Source organism: Apostichopus japonicus, chromosome 18 (assembly GCF_037975245.1).
Source record: "Apostichopus japonicus isolate 1M-3 chromosome 18, ASM3797524v1, whole genome shotgun sequence".
Classification (NCBI taxonomy): Eukaryota; Metazoa; Echinodermata; class Holothuroidea; order Aspidochirotida; family Stichopodidae; genus Apostichopus; species Apostichopus japonicus.
In genome coordinates, this window is record NC_092578.1 from 4,896,329 (window position 1) to 4,923,739 (window position 27,411).

The 27,411-nt window shown below is 37.6% G+C and overlaps 1 protein-coding gene across 5 annotated transcripts in view; it reads right to left on the reverse strand.

Moving 5' to 3' along the window:
- LOC139958888 (E3 ubiquitin-protein ligase HECW2-like) overlaps positions 1 to 27,411 on the reverse strand; it is a 64,505-nt gene that overhangs the window by 32,883 nt on the left and 4,211 nt on the right. For 3 of the 5 annotated variants that reach the window (XR_011789897.1, XM_071956303.1, XM_071956306.1), the window contains exon 2: positions 9,942 to 10,429. Coding sequence is in view for 4 of the 5 variants with exons in the window: in XM_071956303.1 (XP_071812404.1) it covers positions 9,942 to 10,278 (337 nt within the window). In the remaining variant the exon portion in view is untranslated. Of the gene's footprint in view, positions 1 to 5,217; positions 5,483 to 9,941; positions 10,430 to 10,891; positions 11,143 to 27,411 lie in introns of those variants that run through there. The other 2 variants (XM_071956304.1, XM_071956307.1) reach the window with 2 other exon arrangements.

The window sequence follows — 27,411 nt, forward strand, 5'->3', positions numbered from 1 at the left end:
AAAAAAAGAAAGAAATACTGTACAACATGTATGACATATAGTAGTGTACAACATGAATAACATACAGTACTGTACAACATGAATAACATACAGTACTGTTAAACAATGAATAACATACAGTTCTGTACTGTATCGAAAGACGTACAGAGGATGTCTTTATTTTATTGTTACGTAGTAAAAGAACAAACCTAATTCATCAGTTGATATTTTCACCTTCCATATGTTTTTGAATAATGATATTTTCACCTTCCATATGTTTTTGAATAATCGGTATGACATAACTGGCATTCCACATCATTTTTACCGATTCCGATTATGTTCAGATAATTATGCAATAATCGGCCCGATTCTGATTATCGTTTGAACACTAATTCAAAGGAACAAGTAAAGAAATGAGTGTGACTGTACCTATGCAGGCCTAAAAAACGTGAAAAATAGTTGTAAAATCACAAGCAATGTTTTCGTGGAAAACTTACTGTACGTGTAGTATACTTCCAGGTGGTAGATACGGAAGGAGGAATTAGTGGGCGTGGCCCAGGGAGCGAGGGCGCAGTGCTAAAACGTTTCCAAATGTGTAGTTAGGTAGATGGAAAAGTGCAGTACATGTGGAATGGGAGACAGGTAAGAGAGGAGCCAAGTAAATGCTAAAAAAAAAGTAAGTGCATGGAAAATCTACTTGCTAAAATCAAGTTCCCACTTCCACACATCAGTTTACTCGATTAATTTTGATGTTTATGTTATTAATGTCTATACTAGCAGAAAAATTGCATGTGATGCCTTTTTGCTTTCTTCTTCTTCTGGCAATTGTCAAAATCGACTTCCATTTACGTAGCCAGTGAATATCCTGCTACAGTATGTTAAGTAAAGCTTTGCTCATGTTAGCCAAAAAAAAAAAAAACAATTAAAAAAAAAAGTCCAAAAACTGAATGCCAGAATTTACACAACATGATCTTAGTTCACTTTACTATTGTAACAGTTTACAATATCGTACCAAGTGCAGTACGGAGCTGTACGTCCAGAAACAGTACTATACGTATACCATTTCTATTGGAGACTTCCTCCCCACCACCACTTTGTACTTCTTACACCGGAGGCATCAAACTGAAAGGTTACATCCATTCCCAGGGGCTAATATACAACTTCATCAGGCTGCTGTGAGTCTAATCAAGTTACATCTCCCCTTTAATCAGATCGCACATGGAAACCAACCACATTTCTGCCAATAAACAGAGTCATCGACTTACAAAACCAGCATTTATAATATTACTACCTATTTGGCAACTTTTTTAGGACGGGAGATTAATTTAAAGCCTCAGTCTATTTTTTTCTTTCCCCCCTTCTTCCTCTGATATTGAAATATGACTTCCCTTTCTCATTATTTTCTATTTTGATGGAATGCAAAGCCTGGTCTTGTTATAGATAGTGTTTGGTGTCATAGAGCTGGATCAAGTTCAACAGATCATCCAATAGTCTGTTCTAAAGCTATTAGTGATTATCAATGTTTGATTTGTAAAACAAACATTCCAACTGGCCAAACCACGGTATTAAAACAAGGACCAAAATCCAACCCATAAACCTCCAAAATCGTAACAGGATACTTATCGGGCTGGTAGTAAAAGGCAATAAAGCAAATGTAAAAAATTGTCTCAACGGTCACCGAAAGCATAGAATTGCGATCTGTTAAGAAAGACCACCAAGAAGAAAAGCTCCTCTAGACACTCCAGGTGAATGAGTGGGGGGGGGGGGAGCGGGTAATTGACTGCGAGTGGCCAGTAGCTGAGGGTGTACAGTGCTCAATAGATTACACGGTTCACATGGTTAAGGAAGAGTACTAATGTTGTGAGTAGACAGGTAAGCAAGGCAGAGAAGAAGAGTAAATAGCGATGTTATACCCTGCAATTTACATTCCATGGAATAGAATACCCAGCAAACTGTCAAGTAGACTGCCATTTACACAAGAACTAATTCTCTTTTGTTGACTTTTACACACTGGATTTCATATGATAAAATTACCATACTGTAAATAAGTGCCTAATGCTATTGGCCATCAAACAGTCAGTGCTTTAATTTCCAGAACTCCCTCCTCCCCTTCCCCCCTGTTGGTGCAGATATAAATTTAACATGATATAAACCTACCTGTAGGTAACTGCTCCCCCTCCCCTTCCCCCCCTGTCGGTGCAGGTTTAACCTTAACACGATATAAACCTACCTGTAGGTACAGTAACTAATATCAAGTTCCACGTCTCTTGGTAACACAGTATTACATCGTGTTAATACAGAGATTTAATGGCATATACTGTAAACAGTACCCCATTCTTAATATTTCAAATAAATCAAACATTTCACAAATTATTTACATGGTAGTGGATACAACATCCTTGTGCAATTCATACTGTATACTGTAATTGTGCATTGTACAGTATACTAGCTGCACACAGATGTGCTGCGAGTTAGTTCTTCGAATTTTTACGGACCAGCGATTTCGGAAACATACAATCTTTTGTCTGTATCGGTTTGTTGATCAACAAACTATAAACAATGTGACTGAAGGGGAGACCGTCCACACTGGAAGAAATGATTTACTGTAGACATGATGGCAGGCATAGCTTTGTGCACGTTTGTAATAGAATGCATTTAAGTTATTCAAAGTTAAATCATTGATGACATTTCTAAATATGAATTATTAATACAATTGAGGGTAGTATGAAGTAGCTTTGTACAGTGTACAATATCAAGTGTGCTGATGTTGTGAGACAGGAAAGCTAGGAATGAAAGTAAATAACAAAACACTGTTATTTGAGTGCACCGAATTCACACCTCAAAACGTTGAAGTTAGGTTTGCGAATAAACAAATTTGTTCCTGATACAGGGAATGATTTGTTTCTTATATCATCACAAAATGCTTTCAATATGCAAAAATGATCAATATGCTACTGTCCATGGGCCCAAATATACAGTATATATGTACAGTAGTGCAGTTTTTCTCACAGGAACCATACAGATGGTAATTGACAAAAAAGACCATTTTTAACTTCAAATCTACTCCACTAAATTTGAACACTAAATTACTTCCTGTTATATTATTACAGGACATCATTATTGATCCCAGATATATATTTGCTAAGTCTGCAGAATGTCAAATATTGTAAATGGTTACTCATGCTTCGACTTCATCAAGCATGTTACCGCCACTCAAAATATTTTCCTCCCTGAGTCATTGGACTGTATTAATGTAAAACTCCTCGATGTCTGGAATTTTGGAACTACAATTTGGAGAGTCCGAACCAGCGGGGGGGGGGGAGTACTTTAAATGCGGAACTTTCAGCAAAGTTGAGCATGCTAAAAATTTGGGGGCCATTCAAACTAACTTTAAACTTTATGGGGAAACAGTTCCTTTCTGTGTTGGATCGATGAAACTTAGTTTACAAGTTCGCATGTATTAAAGTCATATGGTTGTAGCCAAGCCTCATGGGTGTTGAAGATTTTATATGGAACATCCATTTATCCAATTTTTATACAGAAATATGTACTGTAGGGCTACACATTCGTACACATTCTAAACAGACACTTACCGTGCTTAAAATTCTCCACCTACCTGTATATTATCTGTTAATCCCTGTGCATTGTAAACTATTGGTACATGAGTATCCGTAATCTCTGGGGATCATTTAAAGTTACATTGTTCATGTTCTCTGTTACCTTATCCATTGATAAGATTGGTGGCATTATTCACAAGCGAGGATTAAACTAGAGTTCACATTTTGCATGGAACTCCTGAGGATTATGAATATTGTTTCACATGATAATATATATTGACAGTGTAAAGGTTCTGTACCTGGATAAGTTCGCTTCTCTGTAGCAATTCTCAAGTTTTTTCAAAGCATTGCGCTACATATGTACAATGATTCACAGCATTTTTACTATACATCATTTAGCAGATCAATTAATTAACTTGAAGACTTGAAAAGCCACAGGTCAGTCCTGGAACTTAATGACGTCTTCAATTTATCTGTGGACTATCCATGAAGACTGGAGCATTTGTCTGTATGTATACAGTACACATAATACATACAGTAGATCACAAATGTACAGCAAATGGCACTGTTTGTTTAGTCCGTACTGTAGAGTACTACTGTATACTGTACAATACATCACAGTACATTATTGTACCAGTACGGTACTAGAAGTCTGGAACAGTACAATACAGTACAGTATAGCACCGTACAATACTGTTATATACTGTGTTGTAGTGTAGTGTACAGCAATGTACCGTACTTTACTACTACAGTACAATACAGTACAGTACGACCAGTACTGTACTACTACGGTACTAATACGGTACTAGTACGGTACTAGTACGGTACAGTAATGTACTAGTACTGTACTGGTACAGTACTGTATTGGTACTAGTACTTTACTAGTACGGTACTAGTACAGTACAATACAGTTCAGTACCAGTACAGTACTGTACTATTACAGTACTAGTACCACATAGTTCAGTACAGTGAAGTACTGTGCTAGTGTAGTACAGTACAGTACACTTCACTACATTACAGTACATAACACTACAGCACAGCCCAGTTCAGTACAGAACTTTCCCCAAAAATTGTGCTCTGTTTGTCAAGTCTGCTCATGAAGTACAGTACAGTGCAGTATCTTATTAAATCCATTATAAAATTATTGCCATGCATACTTTATGTCTGCAGGCTGTTGGAAGGTGTCGTGAACAAACAATCTGGTTCTAAACTTGCTCTCTCTCAACGAGAATTTAATTATTAATGAAGCAAGGATGTCCCACAGACTGGAGAAAGGAGGAAATTATTATTATTATTATTATTATGTACAATATACTGTACAGTATGCAACAAAATTGATTGGTTTGAGGTATAATGAATGACGATACTTGCTGTAAACCTTTCCTCTCAAATCATACCCTTTCATATTTATCTGTTCCTAACCTGCCAAAGTTTGAAGCATTTTAGCACTAATCCCCACTGAACCATTGCAACACCAATTCAACCGTTCTGAATTATAACGTAATATGTTCATAACAGATTTTGCATCTGCACAAAATGTGTTGATTTTGCATTGGTCTTTATTTAGTCTTCTTTTTATCAGCTGGTGGGTACAAAACCAATTTCACACCCCCATCTCATCCCCCCTCCCCCTCCCACAAAAAAAAAACAGGTTTGGATGATTCTGAACAATAATACTTACCTGTCCCCGCAGACATTTGCACTCCAATCCACCATACGGTACAGTATCTCACAAAAATTGATATTTTAGTATTGTGCAACTCTACTTTACACGTTCTAACCGTCTCACTTCCCATGTAATCAGTGGATCGTTGACAAGTTCGCCTTCTATCCTGAAGGCTAACAACATCTTCTTTGAGAGCGTGGTGGCCAATTGGCTAAGGGCTCGGCCTTATGATCCAAGAGATTGCTGGTTTGATTCCTGCCAGGTTCATTACGCTGTGTCCTTGGGCAAGATGCTTTATAAATTATCTCGATTGCCTCTCTCCACCCAGGGGTTAAATGGGTACCTGTGAGGTAACTCGTCATTGGGCGCAGTATATAACTGCTGCCGACTGGAGGGATTGTCTCTTGTACAGGTTGTCAGTAACCAGGGGTAATATAACGTCTCTAAAGCGCTTTGAAAACTATCGCAGGTATAAAGGGCCACGTAAGTTGAATATTATTTAATATTCTATAATGTGCACTTTTTCCTTCTTTACTGTAAGTAAAAGATACCAAACATCTGGAGAGCTGATACCCACAATTTACAATGTTTTCCAGCTCTTCCTACTTTGTCCCTTGAATCGAGTGTCACTGTATGTACAGTGCTAGTGGTTGTGTTGTGGTTGCTATTTAAAAATAAAAAATGAGGGGGGAGGGACTTTTTGTTGCTCATCATTAAACTACTGTAAAAGACATGAACTTTATGCTTCATTTTTCCTTGCCAAGAAAGTTCTACCAAAACACACAGATGTATTGTACTGCACTGTGTACACAGAGCTAGTTCTTGCCAAGTTTGGAACTGTTTTCTCAGTATGAGAACGACCTATGACTGCACCTGATAGAAATATCCCTCTTTGTAGTACTGTACAGTACATACAGTATTTGTCTTCCACTTTGAGCCAAGATATTCAAAGTGTCCAAAGTTTGTATGATACAAATAGTATATATATTGTATATGCCTACTGGACTAACAACAATACAGTATATGGCAATATTGTTGTGTTACAATACATGACAATGGTGCAGGCATTGTTGAGTACACTGTCACAGACTATAAATGGATATTACTGTTCTGTAGTTACTGTACTGCATGTCTTGACAACAGACGTAATGCTGCTCTATGACTCCACAACTATGTGAGTGGCACTCTGCCAGTCAAGTACTATTGAACTAGGAAAATAAGTGATAAAGTTTAAGCCTTGTACCTCTAGTTTAAACTTCTTGGGATATTTCTCTAGAAATTATGTACATAAACAGTGTCATAAACACATAACATGTTTATAATGTGTTAATATGAAATTTGCAAATAGAGGTACAAATAAGGTCTACACATACATATCTCCACAAAAAGTCCTAGTAAATTGTTTTTTCAAGGGCCATAGATGGAACTATGGCGTGGCGTACAGTTCTGTATTGTTGCCAAGTCTCTGCATACAGTAATATGGCTTGTTCAACAATAGGGTTTCAATGTTTGGAAGATGGTTTTAAGTTTGGCATGAACGGGGGGGGGGGGGGGTAGTGGCTTTATAATGATATTCTTACATAAAATACTGCAACGAATACCCCAATGACAGTGGGGCTAGAGATGAATACCCCGATGAATATGCATAAGGTCAGTTGAGGGATAACAACGCTAAAAAGTTTCCAACTTTTTTGGTATCTAGGTGAGGTTAATCTGAGTGCACGTCTAGAATGGAGACAGGTACAGTAAGAGAGTAGTGAAGGAAATTCGACATAGTTTCCCAAAATTTAGGCATTTTGAACTCTTCCTATGAACATTCCTATTGTAACTGTACATTATAAGGGAATAGGGTGATACTGTAGCAAACTACTGAGGCAATTTAATTTTACCTTTGTGCAAAGTAGTTATAATCGAATGAGGGCAAACCTATTTCTTTCATAATACATTTAACAAGGAAATAGAGCCATGTGGTACATACAAATATCATGTCATCTACAGTACCCATTTGAAATAATCTATTATATATACTGTAAAGCCTAAAAGACAAAACAAAATCAGAGGAATATTCACCTTTGGTCTGTGCAATGAAAACGTACAGTACTTCGAGCATCCAGGTGACATTTGCATTCATTTCCTACTGGACATTCATTTTACAACTTTATGTGCTTGTTTCAAAAATGTTCAGAAAAAGAAAACAAGTTCAACATACTGTACTGTATATGACCAGTTCAAACATGTATCAACATCAACTGAAGTTCTCATCTCCAAAAACTGCATGTCAGAATTATTAATATACTTTCACCAGGATTGTTTATGTATGCTTTTATTTCTCTGAATTGCATGTCAAAAAGAAAACTCACCTCTGTACCATCCTTTTAAAAGCAGCTAACGAGCATTTCAATAGCAAATTTCCCTAGCCGTGTTCCACTTTGTGCTTGATTCGCTCTATTAAATACTGTACTGTCTAGAGCAATCTTGCATGTACTGTACAGCACAAGGGGACTGTGACATTTAAAGCAACCAGATGTGTTAAATTCCTAAAATTACATCACATACTGACTGTATTCACATTGATCATCAATATATTCCTCTTCAAACCAACTGATTCACACATGGGGACGTACAGTAATGCAATTAAGACTTGCTACCGAATCTTAATGAAAAGTACAATATAGATGTAAATCAAAGGTTGCAGAAGTCCAACAACCAGCTTGTGTATAGTGCAGTGCAGTACAGTACAGTAAAGTATACCAACAAAGATGCTTGCAGTACCTGTCCCCTGTCAACACATGTTTACATTTATATACATAACACACAGTACTTTGAACCAAGTAAAGTACAGTATACAGTAGTAGCTTTGAAACATTTGTCACACTTTCTTCTTAGTACTGCACAAATAATATCACCCACTTCCAGGTCCCCACCAACATCTTCTTCTTCTACAGTATGTACAATTCTGGAGACCTATGTGTATGTACTGTACTGCAGCATTTGGTCTCATGAGAAGGAAGGTTGGTGACCCGTGAAGCCGGGTCACAGAGGGTGCACAGTGTTAAAAGATTACCAGGACATTCTAGGCGCGGTAGAATGAGGTGCATAGGTTGTGGGGAGACAGGTAAGCGAGGAACGAAGTAAATTATAGTAGTTCAGTTGTACCATATTACTGTACTATACTGTACAGTACGTCTACAAATGTTACAGTACAGCACTTTGGACGGTAGAATGAGAAGGAAGGGCATTGACCGGAAGGGCCGGTCATAGAGGGCATACCGTGTTAAAAGGTTATCAGTCCATTCAAGGCACGGTAAAACAAGAGTGCTACGGATGTGGGGAGACAAGTAAGCGAGGAGTGAAGTAAATTGTTACAGTACAGTATAGTTCAGAACAGTATGAGAGAGTCTTGTACTGTAGGCCTACAGTACTACTGTAATAGATTACATTATGTTGTCTTCTTGTTGACAGAGACATACTGTCTGAAGGATTGAAACAATTGCTGTGACATTTAACGATGTAACAAACGACATTAATTACTTTGTGCTGGTCGAGGTGCCATCCTGTATCGGTGTCTAAACATTGTACGTTCCAAGTTTCCAGCCGGCTGCTTTAATGTCGGTTTACGCTCGACCCATCTATATCGCATGTTAGAGACCCCTCATGCAAAATGTTCTGCAGGATGATTTGATTAGCTGAACGTACAGTAAGTAATATGCTGAATGTTTACAAGAAGATGGGAGTTGTGAGTCAATTTATAATTGCATCTCATCAGACAAGATTCTCATGCACTGAATGTTATTACTTAAAGCAGGCATGAATGTACTGATGTACTACTGCAGTACATCCGATTCGTAAATTAAGGGTCCGGACGCACGAAGGAGAATCGGTAACGAGGAAAGAAGAAAGAAAAGAAACACACCCATATCACAGACAGAAGATATTGAGAAAAACTGTTACCAAAACTGCTTATAGATCTACTGCCAAAGGCTTGTGTACCACCAGTAGGTGAATATTTTTAGGTTAGTGGGGGGGGGTCTGAGAGTTCGATGATGGAGGGGGATATCCTTCAAAGGCGAACTGAGATGGTAAATGCACTTAAATATATTTAAAATAAAATAGATGGAGAGAAATATCTGAATTGGATCATTGAACCATGAATCGAGTCACAAAAAAAACAACAAAAAAAGTCACTTAGTGTAATTTGGTTAATTGTGATTCAGAGCAACCCTTATTTATCACATAATTTATGCATGAAAACAGTCCTCAACTGGAAAGCAATATATATAGTTCTTATGCATACAGTGTATAGAAAACTGTTAGTGTTATTAATTGCGAATGAATGCGCTGCATTGCCAGCCCCAGACAAGACGCTGACCTGGATATGATCTGAATTTAAATGAATGTGGCACAGACAAGTTGATACAGTCTGGTCTAGGCCTCTTGACTTAACCTTGTTAACTTTACTTCTTGGTTTGTATGGTTTAATACACATTTTGGTACAGTATGAGTCTCTCCTCTATTTCTGAGAATTGTTTATTTTACTCTTTTTTTTTGGGGGGGGGGGGATAGTTAGAATAGTTCTAGCGATGTTTACCTGGCAAATATTGGAAGCAATTAATAATGGTCAAAGCTGACACTAAAAAGACTTTGTGCAAGTCACCGAGAAGCAAAAGAAGATCATCAATATTTTATACATCATTCAAATTGACACGACCGATCTAATATCTTTAAGCGACGATACTCACCGATATGGTACAGTCCGATCCAATCATTGGGAGCGACCGCTTCCTTTATATCCCAGTAAATAATAACACTGCTCCCCCCGTCTTCGCTGAGCGTGATGTCGTGTTTGCTAACAGTTAACTTGGATCGATTCATCAGTTCTGGTCGGGCTAGTGAAGAGTCACTGTTGGACCTATCATGCACCGATAACCTGCCCACCCTCCAAAATGCCGGATTCACATGGCTGCTGGAAGTCCCATGGAAGAGCCCCAAGCGGTCTTGGATGGGACTGTGCGGTGTGGAAGAAGCGGTGCGGCCGTACTCTGCGCTGGCCATTTTGGCTTGGTCTTTATGCCGCATTACTACTACTTGCTCTGTTGAGGAACATTCATAACTATAACCAGTCGTCCATTAGTATGGTATCATGTCAAGCTGCTTGCTACTAGATCTAGCATATTCTGTTTCTTTCGACCGAATCATACGTCGTCGTTCACTTGCATCTTGAGTGATCCTGTTGATGGAGAATTAAGAAGTAAAATTGAGGCAACCAAAAAATGAGAAAGATAAAAATGCTAGAAATGCAGGGTAACAAATAATTTGAGATGAATATAAAATACTGATCTGGAATAGCGTTTTATAGAAGCAACACATCATGAAAGGATAAAACAAGCAAGACCTACTGTACCACACACATTCACTAATTATGTGATTTATACTCGAAAAAGGTTACCAGTTCATTCTGGGCACGGTAGGAGGTGCTAAGGTTGTGGGGAGACAGGTAAGCGAGTAACGAAGTAAACAATCACTAATTATGTGAGTTATACTCGAGTAAGATTAAACAACACTCACTAACGTACTAAGCATGTACAGGTACAGGTAGGGGCATGATAGTAAAGCTGCGCTACTGAAAACATACTGTATATGTATACAGTAGCCATACATAGAACTGCCTGTTCAGTACACACCTACCTACCAGTGTAAAAGGTGCTAGTGAAATGCTGTAGTTACTGTACATCACCTACTGTAATACCCATACAGCATTTACGTACGGGCACGGAGTTACACTTTCCTGTGGTTTCGAATGAAGATTTATTTATCGCACAAAATACATCCAAAGGTAAAGAAGAAAAAGAACGCTTGAGGAATGTGGTCAGATCCAATACGAGTGAGATTTATGACGATTAATATCTTAATGGCTCCACAGATTGGGAAGAGGATTTGTTTTAAATAACATTCTCATTATCTTTTTCTAATTAATCGTCATTATTATTGAAACATACACAGTGTAATGACATTCTTATCTATATGCTAGACCCTCATTCCACGGAAGACGTATACTGTGACTGCGTGCCGCAGAGCACGCATCCGACCGTACAAAGGCCTGTTACATACAAGTGTAATCTACATACCACTGTGTCACTAGAAATGACACAGTGCTCTTTCCTACTATTAGGAACCGGTACACAGATCAAGGATAAAGGTCAATAAATGATTCATGGAATACCAGAAGTGAACACTGCTATGTAAACACAAAAAAATTAATGATCTATCTTCTTTCTAGGAACTCTGATTAATTTGTCTTATTCCAATCTCTACGGTACATGCAAAAAGACAGTATAGATTGAATAGTCAATCATTGAGAGGAGAAGGGTGCAATTTAAAATTATTGACCAAAGCAAAATGTCTTTGGAGGACATTAATGACCACAGAGCTGTATCATGATGCATAACCTACAAGTGCCGTCCCTCCCCCCTCCTTTCTTTCCCATCCTATCCAACCCCCCGCCCCCCACCAACTCATGCCTAACAGTGAATACACACGAATTTGAAGTTAAACATACCTATTCGTTACCTATTTAACTCCATTCAGGTTCAATTAGAAAATGTAAGCTTAGGCCAATCAAACTGAAAAGCAAATTTTACCATCGTATCTTGTTTAAAATTACTCTAAAATGTAATACCAGATTGATGTAAAGAAATAATAACAACTAGAAACTACTCCAATATAAAATATAACATTCCCTCTTTAAGACATATCACTTACAGTACCTTCCAAACAAATGCTGATTTCCAGCAAATTGAAAGTTGTAAACTAAGCTACGCATTTTTTTTTTTTGTGCAAACCAATGGTTAGGCTACATTTCCCATTGACTTAGTGTGGTTGTTAGGCTAACATGTGGTCGAAGATTGCAGTTTCCGTGGATATTTTTATTTTTTATTTGCGACACAACTAGAGCGAATAAACAGATGTCAAGGTTAGATTTCCATGCAGTTGACTTAGTGTGAAGTAAGGCTACCATGTGGTCGGAGATTTGTGAGGATTTTAGGTTATTTTCGCTGGTACTGAAATTACTTCGTGCAGGCCGTAATTTACCACGGGAAGTTCCCGGTGATGCTTCAAATTTGATGCGAGATGTGAAAACTGTTTGCGCGATTCGCACTGCAACTGCAATTCCTTGCTAAAGCAAACGCATGTCACAATTAATTTTTTCTTTTCGCACTCGTAATTGTGCTTTAGGAGGTCTTTTTAGCACTTGCGTGGGCGAATCGCCCGTCGCCCCCGCTTATTTTCGACCCTGTCCAGCACATTCGTTAATTCGCGAAATTGGTATTGCTGCTATGCTTACTGTGCCAAGAAATATGAAGTCACTAACCACGAGGGAAGCAAAATCGGCGACCCTGGCAGCCTAATTTGATGAAAGTATACACTGTGAAAGACGTATAGAGGATGTCTTATTTTAATATTTCGTAGTAAAAGAACAAACCTAATACATTAGTTGATATTTTCAACTCCCATATGTTTTTGAATAATGATATTTTCACCTTCCATATGTTTTTGAATAATCGGTATCACATAACTGGTATTCCACGTAATTTTTACCGATTCCGATTATGTTCCGATTATGCAATATTCGTACCGATTCCGATTCCGATTAGGTTAATCGGTTGAACACTAATAAATTGTATGGTCTACTGTGCACGTACAGTACAGTACTAGGTAATCTAGCAGGTTATATGATAATACTCCAAACCGTACAGGTTTTGGTACTTACAAACAAGGATCCCTACCTCTCTTCACTCTGCACATACAGTATACAGTATATAAGCATTAAAAGTCTGATACAGTACATATCAATCTGTTGGACTCTGCATCAAGACCAGTGTACATCTAAATTCAGGTAACAATTCTTCAATTGAAAGAATTATCCAATTGATGATAGAAACTCTTGTGAGCATCCAAAATAATTTTAAAAATGCCACACTGGTATGAACTTAGAATCCATATTTTTAAGTTACGGTTTTAAATTGATGCCAATTTGTTATCAGTGTCAACGATGTATACGTTCGAAGCCGACTCATGAATTATTCATAACTCTTTTAGTGTGATGTCATCCATTCTCTTTGATTTGTAGTGCACAGCTGTGAACACGCTACCCTTGCTACTACTGATGATTTTTTGCAATTCCTGACAAACTGAATGAACCAAGTACAGTACAGTAGATGTTAAGTATGGCTCCATGCCATACCAACCGAAAAGGTTACGTTTGTGAACTACAAATTTAACAGAAGTACAGTAGGATCTTCTTGGAGAACCATTTTGAAGATGGTGCACATTCTGCAATGGATGGAGTTGCAGTAGTATTAGTGGAACTGGTACCAGTGCTATTGCTACTAGTAATAGCCCTGGCTGTCATCATTGGCATTCGGCGGCGATCAGGATTCAGTCACTTTCTATGTTCATGAGTTAAAGCATTTTTTTTCAGTGCACATTTTCCAAATGTCAAAAATGTAGTCTACAGTACTGGATAAACGGAGCTTATCAACAAAGTGAGTCGTAACAACATGGCCTTATGTGCAAAGGTATTGTTGGTTAGTGTCATGTCGAACCCTACACACGCTCAGTATAATTCATACAAAACAGGATCCAATCTACTTTGAATAGTATTTTGCTAACTACTTTAGATAATCTGGACAAAGTGCAAGAATGACTTCATATCCTTGTTCGTACTTTTAAAGAAATGGCGCTTGAGAGAGTTATTCAATGTTAGATTTCTCTCGACATGGTATTAATGCAATAGATTTAAGACTTGGTGTGTGTTGTGGTATATAAATATTCTCTTCTTCCTAGAATTAAATTTGATTGCCAGATTATTCATTTAAAATGGGACTGTCCGTACTGTGAGTCACTGTACAGTGCCACTTAAAATTGACATCCTAAAATGGCCACAGTACTTCCAACATTTACAACAACTTTGACATGAATTATTTTTTATGGTATTACCAACCCTTGCAAGAACTTAAGAACTTACAGAAAAGGAAGAACCTGAAAAGTGTAGTATGAGACAAAGGCAGATTGAATTAATTTCTAAAATTAATATTATCCAAGAAAGTTCTCTTTGCTTCATATTTATAGTCCCTTTAAAGACATCGTACAGTAATGTACTTAAGACTCACACACAGTACATAATGCCTACAGTACCAACAGAAATGTCTTTCTTCATACAGTACTTTTAAAATCTTCCTTTGACAATTAAACTGCTTTCAAGTCTTGTTCGCATTGACTATATTAGTACTATACCGTGTGTCATCCATTCCAGTTCACAGCCACTTCACTTAAAATATTCAGTAGTGATGTACAGTACAGTAATTTACACAAATCATTCAAACGTCCAATAATATCTCTCTCTCTATCAAATACAGAAAGACGGACTTGCACTGTAAGTTATGTACAGTACATCTTCTGTAAAACATATACGTCCTTTCAAAAACCTCTTCCTCGGTGGGAGTGGTATTAACGCCTAATGTTTATTTAAAATACTGACAAACAAGCCATTAATGACTTGTCTTCGTTGCCTTCCTCAGCGACCGGTTTCTGCATATACGAGAACAAATATTTTACCCCGACCATGTCATTTTTCACTGAACCAGGCCGCAAAGGTAAACAGCTGAGGACTACTAATCAATAGACAATCAACAGTGCATACATGTATATCTAAACCGAGCAGCACAAACTACAACAGACTCCGTTTTGAAGAAGATAGAGTTGGCATATATCCTGATGTTGTAACAAGGCCTGACCGTGGTACTGCTAATGATTTTTAACCGTTTTTGATCAAAATGGGATGAATAAACAGGGCAGGAGGAGGAGGAGGAGGAGGAGGGGGATCACAATTTGTATATTTTGACACCAGAATAGCAGCTGATCTACTTTACAGTACAGTACAACACAAAATCATTTTACCTACACTGTTCACCGATAAATGGAAGTTAAAAGTAGTAGAAAAATTCTGTGAGTAATTGGTAAAGATAAAGCTAAAACGTGTACAGTATTTACGGTGAAAATTCCCTTTTTTTTCTCGTTTGGTCACTATTTTGCTGCCAGGTTATTTTTGCCAAATGTTAACAATTTTTTCAGTGGTGCTGGAAACAACCCTGCAATTCATGAAAGTAGTTAAGAGTAAGTAAATAATACATGTGGGGGCCTACAGCCTGTCATATAATACATGTGGGGGGGGGGGGCCTACAGTAGTACCAAGCACAAACTTATCAGCTGTGACCTTCTCGTCATGATTCCCAATTCTTGATAAATTCTCACCTTCCTTCTTAATTTTAAGAGATACAAAGTCCACTACCATAGTACTGTAGATGTCTCAACTCCAGTGGTTGCTATGATTTTAAATCCTCCTCTTACTGGTTCTTGGTCAGTGCACTCAAGGGACAATGATTACATAACTGTGTTTCTGACTGAAGTAAATAAGGCACTTATATGTCAAATTTACATGGTTCAGCCTTGATACTTAAAAGAGTCTAATCTACTAGTGGATAGAAGAACAGTACAAATTGTTTGTAGCTTATGTTGTGATACTAACCTATACTTTGAATTCACTGCAGTCTAAGAAGATGTAAAACTGTCAGTAACTAACGGTTCATTCCTCAAAATTTCCAGAACATTCCCCAAAACTTACTGGTTTTGGGGATTTACAGTAAAAACCATGATACAGTACTTACTGTACCTGTCTCCATTCTAGGTAAACACTCAAACTACCTAGCCTCCAACAGTTGGTAACATTTTAGCACATCATCCACACCGACCTACTTTAGGTTCAGCACACCCCACCCACTCTTCTTCCTTCCAAATCTACCATCCTCAAGGCTTACAATTGTTGTTTCCAGTGTGATTTACATCCATTGGAATCTTGTTGGTTTTCAAGCTTTGGTGACATTTCTGAAGGCAGCAAGGACCCTGAATTCAAGATACTGTACGTTACGGTATTTGATATACACGACGGTGGCAATATGAACAACCGCTACACGTACAGTACAGCCCCAATAGGCATTTCAAAACATTGGGCAAGAGCAGGATCTACTGTAATTGCCAGTAGGCTGTAATACTAGAAAATACTTACAGTAACCTATCTCATCTCTTCTATTGTACTTTCCTTGGCTATCCTGGTCTATAAGTTGGTAACATTCAAGCACTGCGTCCTCCACAATAACCCACTTCCAGGACACCACCCACCTTCCCCACCTATACCATTTTGTGAGGTATACATTGCAAAATTTCAGTACCTTTGAATATTTTCATACAGGGACAGTTACAGTAAGTCACATTAAACAAGAGTTTTGTCAGTCTGTGAACAATCCGGTATATTGTAGATTCTGACCGTTTTTTTCAGACAGTTGGCCATCAAATAACATGACATCCAATAGGCATCTTTAAGGTACAATAGCACACATACATAGACTGTATGTACTATAGAGAAATGCTATACTGTATGTATCAATACAGAGTAACATTGCAAACAAACATTGCAACATGCTGTCACTCCAACAACCACATAATCAGTGAATATATATAGCCTCCGTATATTCGTGAGTAACATGTTTCAGGATTTGATCCCACCAGCTAAGCTTGTGCTGTATTACTGCAGCAAATGCAATCCTTTGGAAATTGCTTGTACAAATCAACTGCTGTAAACAGACATTTCTAGTCGATTAACTAAAAGACGTTTCTCTGCACTATCCACATAATAGTGCCGAATGCAACAAATTACTGAAATCTAAATTTGATCTAGGTGAAATAGCATATATATTAATAGACATTTGAAAAGTTTCAAATTGGATTCACAGAGAGGTTTTAAAATTACTATACATGCACTGTGAGCAGTAGAGTTGATTTTAGCTTACTCAGGTCAACATTTTCTTCTTTCCGGTTTGACAACCAAGCCGTACAGTTTGGTTGTCTGAACAACAAATATTGGTTGTCCGAATAAAATGTAGGATAGGAACAATCACCAGTATGTCACTATAGGATGTATATTGTAGGAGAGATGTATGGCGTTGTGTATGATAGCAATGCATCTTTTTACCATATTTAGGGGTATTTAGTTACAATGCAATTGAATTTGATGCAAACAACTAGTCCTCCTCCAGACGAAAACCTTCAAAGCCGATTTTGGTTTTCTAAACAGAAATTTGGTCCTCTCAGACTACTGTACCATTAAAAATTGGTCCTGTGACTGTACTTTAGGCGTGTGTTAGGTCTCAAAGTGATCTGCTTTACATGTATTTTATCCTTCACAAAAAGAGAACTTAAGTCTCTACGAACTACACTGTACATGAACCTGTTCTGAGATATATTGTGTCCCCACAAAATTTCTTCCTCGACCTGAAAAAAATTATTTGAGCAAAAATGTGACCTTTCCGTTGTTGGAGTTCAATGGCATGGATTGATTAAGCTAAGTAGGGTTAAATCAAATCAATCTCGTACGGGCACTGGTCCTGATTTAATAAAACCAAATGGAATGTTAGGGAGCTACAGTGTACTGGTTGAAAACAAAATCTTGCATTTTTAACAACATTCTGCTCGGCCCGAATAAAACCTGACACGTGGATGTTTCTGCGCAGAAAGTTTTTGAACGTACAAAAAAAAAAGTGTTGTAAGCGTGACAGGTTGTTGGTAAAATTAAAGGCTTTCAGAAGAATAAAAAAGATAAATACATATGTATATGAAAACACACTCAAAGCAGCCTAAAAGTGACATTAGAGTATACTGCTACATGTATACAGTAGGCCCTGTAGGGTTTCTAACTCAGTTTATGGGCCAATTCATATTATATAAGATTCTCAACATTTCCTAACCCACATACTTTTTCATGTTTTCATGTTAGTCACATGCAAATTAATAAAATTGGAAAACTACAAAATATTCCAATTTTTACTTCAATATTTCAAAATGAAATTCATATAGTCAATCTAATGAACTACAGTACCTGTAATTACAATACCAGCACACTGTTATGGGATTTACATATTATGGAATTTTAGTTTTGATAAATTTATCGATGTTAACTTTACAAGCAGCTTTCAACATCAACTTCAGTAACACTATCAACAGCAACAACAACAAACATTTGAAGCATATTTATATCTAAAAATTGTATTACCAAAACTACATCTTATTATTACACAGCTGAATAAACCTGATGTAGGTAAAATAAATTGCCAAATTTAATGCACCAGTATGCACAGTGTTTGTCAGAATGTACCACACAAAAATACACTAGTACTGTGGGAATGGGAAAGGGCAAACCCGCAGTCGACGACATGACTTTTAGGCACAAAGTCACGGCAAAGGCGTATAATCTCAACAACCGCCACATTCATCGACAGTGATGAATCTTGTGATCTGCAACAGGAACAGAACTAACAGCAACGGTGGTTTAGTTAACAACGTCAAACTAAGTTTGCAGAGACGACGTGTAATTTGACCAGACGATTAAATCGAACGGCGGCATTCAATTAACAACATTAACGAAATATGTTGAAGTTAGACAAACGATTTAATTTTTGAAGAAGGACTGAATTTCCATGAAGATTTCATTTTCAGACAACAAAAACCAATTTACAGACGACCACATCATTTCGTACGACACAAGAATGAGAAAACAAGAACACTAACTTTACATTAAAAGACAACAGCAAGGTTGCACCTTTTCGCATTCCACGTAGTATGTACAGCTCTTAAATTGTGCATAAACCAGCTACTATTTAATAATCACCAAAACGGTTGTTTTCACTCAGTTTCCTGCTGTGTGTCTATTGCCTTGAATTACAAGACCCTATACCAAGCCCAACCTGACTGCATAAAAAAAAAACACTTTTTTGTTGGCTCTGAATCCCAGGTTTTTTTTAAAATGTGACTGTTTTGTTGTTTATATCCAAGACCTTCCCATAAGATTTTGCAACATAGTGACAGCGTGCCATTTGTTCAGACAATTTGGATGCTTTTCACTGCTCTTCCTCGGGAGAGTTTTGTCAGCCGCAACAGACCGTTCCCCGACAAATGAGGAAACAAATAATTTACTTTTCCTGAGAGCAAGAGACGCTGATAATTGTTCTCTGCAACGTTCTTTGTTTGGACAAGTTTTTGCAATATGATTGGTAAACAATGTAATTTATTCAAAAGTGATTAAACAAAGTTGTCAAGTACAGACCATGTATACAGTAGAGTATATGTACATCTGTTCCTTGTTTTACTCCTTTGACAAATTTCTGGACTTTCTTTAGATGGTTGTCTAAAGAGTAAGGTTGGTTTTCTAACACTTATCATAATACTGTATACTGACAGCATACAGTATTTACTGTACCTTGTTAGAAAACCAATCTGTACACATATAGGAAAAGTAACCCATACATAATTTGAATTCACTCCAGAGACTCGAACTTGCTGAAAACAAGTAAAAACGATGACAATTCTACTAATAATCTACGAGGTGGCAAGATGCTTTAATGTGTACAGAACATCAGAATGGTAACTTCAGAAGGACGATGAAATGGCTGGGAGGGAGGATGGAGGGGGAGTGGAGGGGAAGACAAAATTGGTGACCTGGAAGTAATGGGTGAACTGAAGTGAAGAAATATATATACTTCTTGTATCAATATTTAACTTGGAAAATGGAGTCTATTTAGTAGAGGCAGGCCATAATGAAACTCTGGGACTAGTCGAGACTTCTTTCTACATACGTAGCTAAACTCTGCATGCCATGTTACAGTACCTTTCCTCTCCTTTCTCAAAATAATTCCTCTCTTAATTTATCATCTTCAATTTTTTTCACCTAATGGAGATTCAATTTGCATGATGGAAATTCTCAAACCTAGTTGATATATTGTATCGATCTGTGACTTTCACATACAATCTACACAGTAATATGTATACAGTAACAGCCTGGTTAAAAATGGGTATTTTTCTGATTTTTAATATGGTTTTGCTCACTTTTGCGCTTCAACAAGAAACATTCCACATTCCAAACAACACAAAGCACAGCATTCATAATTACAATAAGAATACCACATGTAAACAATTTAATGAGTACAAAAGATCTTGGAAAAGAACAGGAAATGCTTTTATAAGTAACTTCCTCATTGTTGTACAGTACTTTTAATATTGCACTGCACTGTATGTCTAGGGTCTTAACTGTTTGTTACAGTTCTAATTGGTCTGACCGATCTCTTCAATGAACAAATCCGAGTTCAGAAACGTATAGTAAACAAAAGAATTTAGTCAGTCACACCAAAATATGACCCCTCAACCCAGTCTCCCCCCTCTCCCACCCTCAACCCCAGTCACTAGTTGTGACAATAATGCCATTGTCTTCGGATAAGCAAAATTATGGCAAAATATTAATAGGCATCTGGTTGTTAGACTGTTAATAGGGTTAAATGTTGTATACACTGGGCAGCTTCATGGAAGGATACACAATGAAAATTGTATGCAATTTTCTGTTAAAAGGTTAATGTACTGTACATTGTAAATGGTTTAATGCTACACTTTACAGTAAGTATGCAAATGTATGCAAATTTAAGACAACCCTGTGTCATACAGTAAGTATACAATTTGATATGTGTTACTCCGGTAATGTTTATATCCATGTGGAATGGTGCATTATTTCCTAGTATTTGACAATAATTTCCACATTTTTTTCTAGGTAATTACAGGTATTTCCTGCTTACCCAGGAAATAAGATTACTTCCCAGGAAGCACTCAACCTTGGTTTCACCCTTCAAATTCTTTTATCTGAATGGGTTGGTGTTTTATCGGAAGTCTTGTCCAGTACATGATAGCACAGGGAATATTTTAGTGAGCTCCTACTGTACTTTGTTGTAGCAGCTTTCAAGGCTCTCAACGTTCCTTGACAAAATACTATAGGTTCGGGTGTACAAAAACCTGCCATACATCTGCATAGTAACTTGCCCATTTTGCATAGCAGTTTGCCGTGAGATACAGGATATATTATTCCCTGTAGGACACATTTGTGGGGTGTTTGAGGACAGGAGAATACACCTGCTACCGGAAGACTGGCAAAGTTTAAGACCAGTACAACATTACATTTAAAAGCATAAAGACGTTCACATTATGTTAAGCAGGGTACAATAGACTCCACACATTGTACTGTACATGCCGGTCCTTTGTGACTGATACAGTAGAATAAACTGGGGGGAAAAACCAGAATGCAAAATGCATTGAGGTTTCGATGACTTCAATGCACTAGACTTCTGCTTGTTAGTATAACCATAACTAGCTGTTGCAATAACATTATGGCATGCTAACACAGGTCAGTCTACTGTACGTGGTTATACACACCTCCATCAAAAGCAATAGGGTTCTTGTATGAATGTTATGAATCCACAAGTATTACAAAGCCAAACCAAATCTCTAATAACTTCGCACATTAGGGTTGCAGAGGAGTCCACTAATGGACAAGTTAGATTGGAATACTGTATGCCCACGAAACTTCAAAGAATCAACTTGAAAGAAGCTAATACAGGTCACTGGAGGTCAACCTGAGGTCAAAGGTCACCCAAATGCAGCTCGACTATTGTATTACAATAGCGTAACTCTCAACCCTGTCAGTGGTAGTTTCACAAGTTATCGGGAAAAAAGCACGTGAAAATGTGTCCCTACTTCATTCACAACTTGTCCTAATATACCAGCCATGTCAGACTTCGTGACTAGAAGTTGTTGCAAAAATTAGCATAAGTTGGGAGTTTTTGGCACTTAATCAACCTTGAATGACTTAATGGTTTTTATCAAATATGTTCCTCTTGATGATGTGCACTCTGTCCTAAAATGCCAACCTTGATGGACATTTGGTTCTCACGTTATTGCAAAAATACTAGTTTTTGACCCCTAATTGACCTTTGTTGACCTTGGATCATATTACCGTTATGTTTTGAAACGATCCTTTACCCCATTCACATCTAGTCCCAAAATATCAACCATGTCAGATCCTGTCAGTGGTAGTTTCACAAGTTATTAAGGAAAAAAAACACATTTTGACCCATAAATGACCTTTGGTGACCTTGGATCACATCACGGTTATTTTTGAAAATGTGTCCCTACTCCATTCACAACTCTTCCTAATATACCAGCTATGTCAGACTTCGTGACTAGAAGTTGTTGCAAAAATTAGCATAAGCTGGCAGTTTTTTGCACATAATCAACCTTGAATGACCTTGGATGACCTGATGGTTTTTATCAAAAATGTTTCTCTTGATGAGGTGCACTCTGTCCTAAAATTTGTTTGGCCTACAATGTACACACATAATGTTATTGCAAGAAATGCATCAAAACCAACCTTTGGCCCCTCATAACTTGAGAACTGGGTGTCGGATTGAAGCGGGAGTTGGTTTCCTATATTCAGCACAAAAAGCTCTATCATATGTCAAGAAATTTTTAAACTTATCTTTGTTCTGTTTTGTTTTGCCCCGTATCTCCTAAAATGAGCATATTTTTTAAGATTTGACCTTTGACCTTTTGACCTCGCGGTCAGATGTAGTTTGACACGCTGATTCCAAAAAGCAACATGACAAGCCTGTGCGACCATCCTAACTGTACTTATTAAAAAACAAAAACTTTGACCTCTGATAACTTCGCACACGAAGGTCGCACAGGGGTCAACTATGGACCATTTTGATCGGAAGGTACCTTTGATATCCGATTTTGGCCACGAAAATTCAAATAACCCAAAAAACTGCTAAAGGTCACCAGAGGTCAACATGAGGTCAAAGGTCACCTGGATGCGGGTCGACTCCTGGATTACAATAGCGTAACTCCCAACCTTGACGGACATTTGGTTCTCAAGTTATTGCAAAAATACTAGTTTTTGACCCCTGATTGACCTTTGTTGACCTTGGATCACATGACCGTTATGTTTTGAAATGATCCCTTACCCCATTCACAACTGGTCCCAAAATATCAACCATGTCGGACCCTTTCAATGGGAGTTATTGCTTGTTTTAATATTTTGGTTTTTGGCCTCTAACTGACCTTTGGTGACCTTCACAGGCACCCAAAAAAATAGGGCACATCTACTCAATGTGGCACTCATATACACCAAATATTAGATTGATCCAAGCTTCCCTACTTGAGATACCGTGTTTACAAGCCAGGCGTCACACACACACACACACACATACATACATACATACATACATACATACACACATACACACAGTCTCCGCCTGCATGAATGCATAGGTTACGATTTCATCGAAACCAAAAATGGGTGAAAATGCTTTAAATACAAAATTGCTATGAAAGAAATTGCAACTGCATATTTAACATATATGTTATATGCAAGTTCTCGTGGAATGGATGACATGTACTGTACGTACACTATTTTTATTTTTAGTGGATATTTATATTTTTTAATATCAGAAGATATTTATTCATAGCTCATACGGATAACTTACTTTATGTACACAGGATCAATTTATACGCTGAATAACATAATATAAAAATAATATATATACATTTGATGAGATCTCCACCAAAATAAGAGATTGGCATTTTTTTAAATGCATTATGTAAAGTAGTATAGGAAATGGGTGCATGAAAATTAGACTTTTGTAATTGTTCTTCTTCTTGAAGCATAAATTTAAATCTAATTAAAATTTAAGAATTAGATTTTTTATTTTTATTTTCATGAGTTTATCTATGATAAAAACCCAAGGCTATATACAGTAGACTGGTTCGTTCTTTCATCCTTCCAAGCCTTTGCGTTAACTTTAAGTATTTTTGGGGATTTGTGCAACATGTTTACCAAACCTTCATATACCAAGCCTTAGTCACAACAAAATGGTGATTGATTGAACTACGAAAGTCTCCTACATTTTGTTCACTGAGTGAATTTTAATTTCGATGAGATAGTATTCATTGACTTTGCTGTCATTATTAACATTTCATTGCCCAGAGATTTTACATAACAGATTGATAGTAATCCCATGCAAAAAGCAAATATATATATATAAAACTTCAGGGGGGGAAAAAAAAAAAAGAAAAAAAAAATCCATTTTTATCTCATTATTTAAAAACAAAACTTGGCTACTCAAGCAAATGAATTCCACTGTCATGGGATGTTAGTATCGCTTTAATGAGGCAAAACAAAAACATACACGCAAATAGAGAGGGAGGGAAGGTTTGTTTGATATAAGGACGAAGATAAATAAGCAAAGAAGACATGGAGGAAACGTTTTTAATGAGGACTCCGTCGGAATTTATCACCGATTGAAGTAAACAGAAAGGACTGCTCAAGTTTAGCATTTTTCCCAGGTTCACGTCAAAATCCAGCCACGTTGCCATACATCAGAGCTGTTGTGTAAGGGAACACGGTGATAATGAATGGGTTAAGCTACAGTACAAGTTATGGCTATGTATGGGTTATCCTGACATGCTGTTCACCTGTACATGTATACTTGGCAAAGAGGATTCCCATTTTTTTTAATGCAGTTATTTTGTTCCTCATTTTTTCCCTTTTTCTTGGGGGAGGGTGGGGGGCTGGGGGTTCTTGATGCATTAGGGAATATAACAGTGACAACCAAGTACTATAAGGCATGTTCTGCCTTAAAGAAGCCATGGTCCCATTGGCTGGCTGCCAGCAACCACAGGGTGATGGGCCACAATAAAGTTCATACAGATATGTTTGATCCACAGGAGGCAACCTCAGAGGCAAAGAGCATATGTATTTTGAGAATGTGTGAGTGAGTGACAGATACAGTAGATTTTGGTAAAATGTCCTTTTTACATTAATCCATAGGGTAAAACACCTGTTTATCTGAGTCCTGCTGGGTAAGGTACAGTGTGTGATGTTTTTCTCCTGTGTTGGTATTCAAGAAATACTGGCCGAGAGGAGCACTTTTGGGCGGGAGGGGGGGGGGGGGGGACATTGGCACGCATTTCTAGCACACAGCATAACCCCTATTATTGGTAATGTTGCAGCCTAACAGCATGTACACCCAATTCAAACTAACTGCTTACCGACAGTTACTGTAGGCTAGTAAACAATTATAATGTTCAATCCAGTGTTGAAATTGCGGTAGAACTATTTGGGTTTTGTATGAACTATGTCATTATGACCAAGCCAAGTATACGTAGTTGTTTACTTCCTGTTTTTCAGGGGGTTTTTTTGAGTACTGTAGTTAAAATCAACTTCATAGAATTTTGTCCCCCACAAATTAATTGTTTTTCATTCAACAGATTTTATTTACTAATTGTCATTGATTTATTCATTTGACAAGTTACAGTATGCATTGTATGACTAATTTGATATGGCCAGTAGTTCATCACTATCATTTCCACTGACAAAAGACACACCTCTACAGGTAGACCGGCCTTCATTTTATCCAAGGGGTGTGGCAATGGGCACAAAATCTCTCACAAGCCACAGTGCAATGTATTCAATGGACGTGCCATTAGCATTATAAGTACAGTATGTACAGTATCTACTCTTGTGACCAAAATGACCTGGTAAATTAAACATCAGAAAATTCTATAATCATTGTTTATCAGTTAGGTCGAAAATATTGTATCAACAAGTTTGCCTAAGTCATAAAAAGTTACACGTTTTCCTTTGCTACAGTTTATGGTTCAGCGGGTAACATTAATAGACTTTTGAAAGAAAGAAAGAAAAAAAAACTGCAAGCCAACATTACTTACTTTACCTGCTTGTGTTTTATAACCACTCTTAATAGTACCACCAGATTATAGAGCACTTATTAAAGACCAGAATCCAGCTATATAATTATGAACATTTCAACGTTCAGATAATGAAATTTTAATGTTGATCTCTATACTCTCGACCAGTGGCGTAGGAAGGTACTTTTGAGTGGGGGGGCTGAAGACTGATGGCCGGCCTAGGGGAGGGGTCTAAGGGGAGGGGTGTTCCCCTCCCCTTTGGAAATTTTTGCATTTCCAGGTGGCCTCAGATGCAATTTGGTGCAATATAGCACACTTCAACACCCACTCCATTTTGTAAACTTAATTTTGTATTTTCACCTGGCCTTAGATGCAATTTGGTGCTCCAAATGAGATTTTTTTCTCATTTGGAAATGAAAAAGGGGTTTTCTGACCTGCGGAGCGGGGGGCGGAATGATACTTCCGCCCCTCCACATTTTTCACTGGGGGGGCTGGCGCCCCCCCAGCCCCCCCGGTTCCTACGCCCTTGCTCTTGACTAAACTACTATATTCTTGACTTCCACACCAATAACCGGTTTTGTTTTGTTTTTATTTATTTTGTGTTTACTCAACTATTGTACACAGTATATGTTAAGTGGGAATTCTGTGCATAGTAGGTAAGGTCTATTGACAGATCAATCACATACAACCGCTACTGTACATTAGACCTGTACTGTTTCTGCACTGAACATAAATAATCACTAGATGGTGCTATCTCACACTTTTACCACTCCTTTTTGGTTTCCCAAGAGGGAAAACTATGGAGACACTTTAACCGACCTTGCAAAACTTTTGAGGGGGACCGCAGATTGGAAAGTCGGCAATGAATACAACGAGGATTGCAAAGTCTTTAACTACTATTACTGTTAGATTCGTCCGACACGGCAGCATGTAGAAACATTGTACTCAAAGCCGAAGTCAAAGTGAAATTAATCAGGTTACACATCCAGAGTCTATGCATGCTAAGTTCTTCAATGTCGCCCTCAATACCTTTCAGGGAAACATTTCATATTGTAGATTAGATTAATGATCATGTGAACTGTTGAAAACAGATTTTTGAGCCAACAAAAGTTGATGACATTTTTCCATTACATGCTACTCCATATTAATATCTATAGATAACAAGATACCATACTGAAGTGTAAGTAGGTTGGCTTTGTTAGGCTTGGTTCAAGTAAGACATTTGAATATATCAGTGAGGCAAAAAATGCTTTCCGTGGGGCTGCCAAATGTCTGATGAAATCTAAACATAGGTGACCATTATTTGAATTTCTAGCATATCCTGGGCCAACTCTGATGGTTATTTACCTTCACCCTGGTGAAATTGTCAACAAGCGGAACTGAGCAACTGCAATCTTAAATTGCAATTCCTTTGACAGGTTTGGTATCATCATGTGTTCACCTAATTGCAAAATGTTGCTTTAATTCCCAAATTAATGTTGTGTATTTTTTAGATCCTAGCTAAAGTACTTCAGGAAG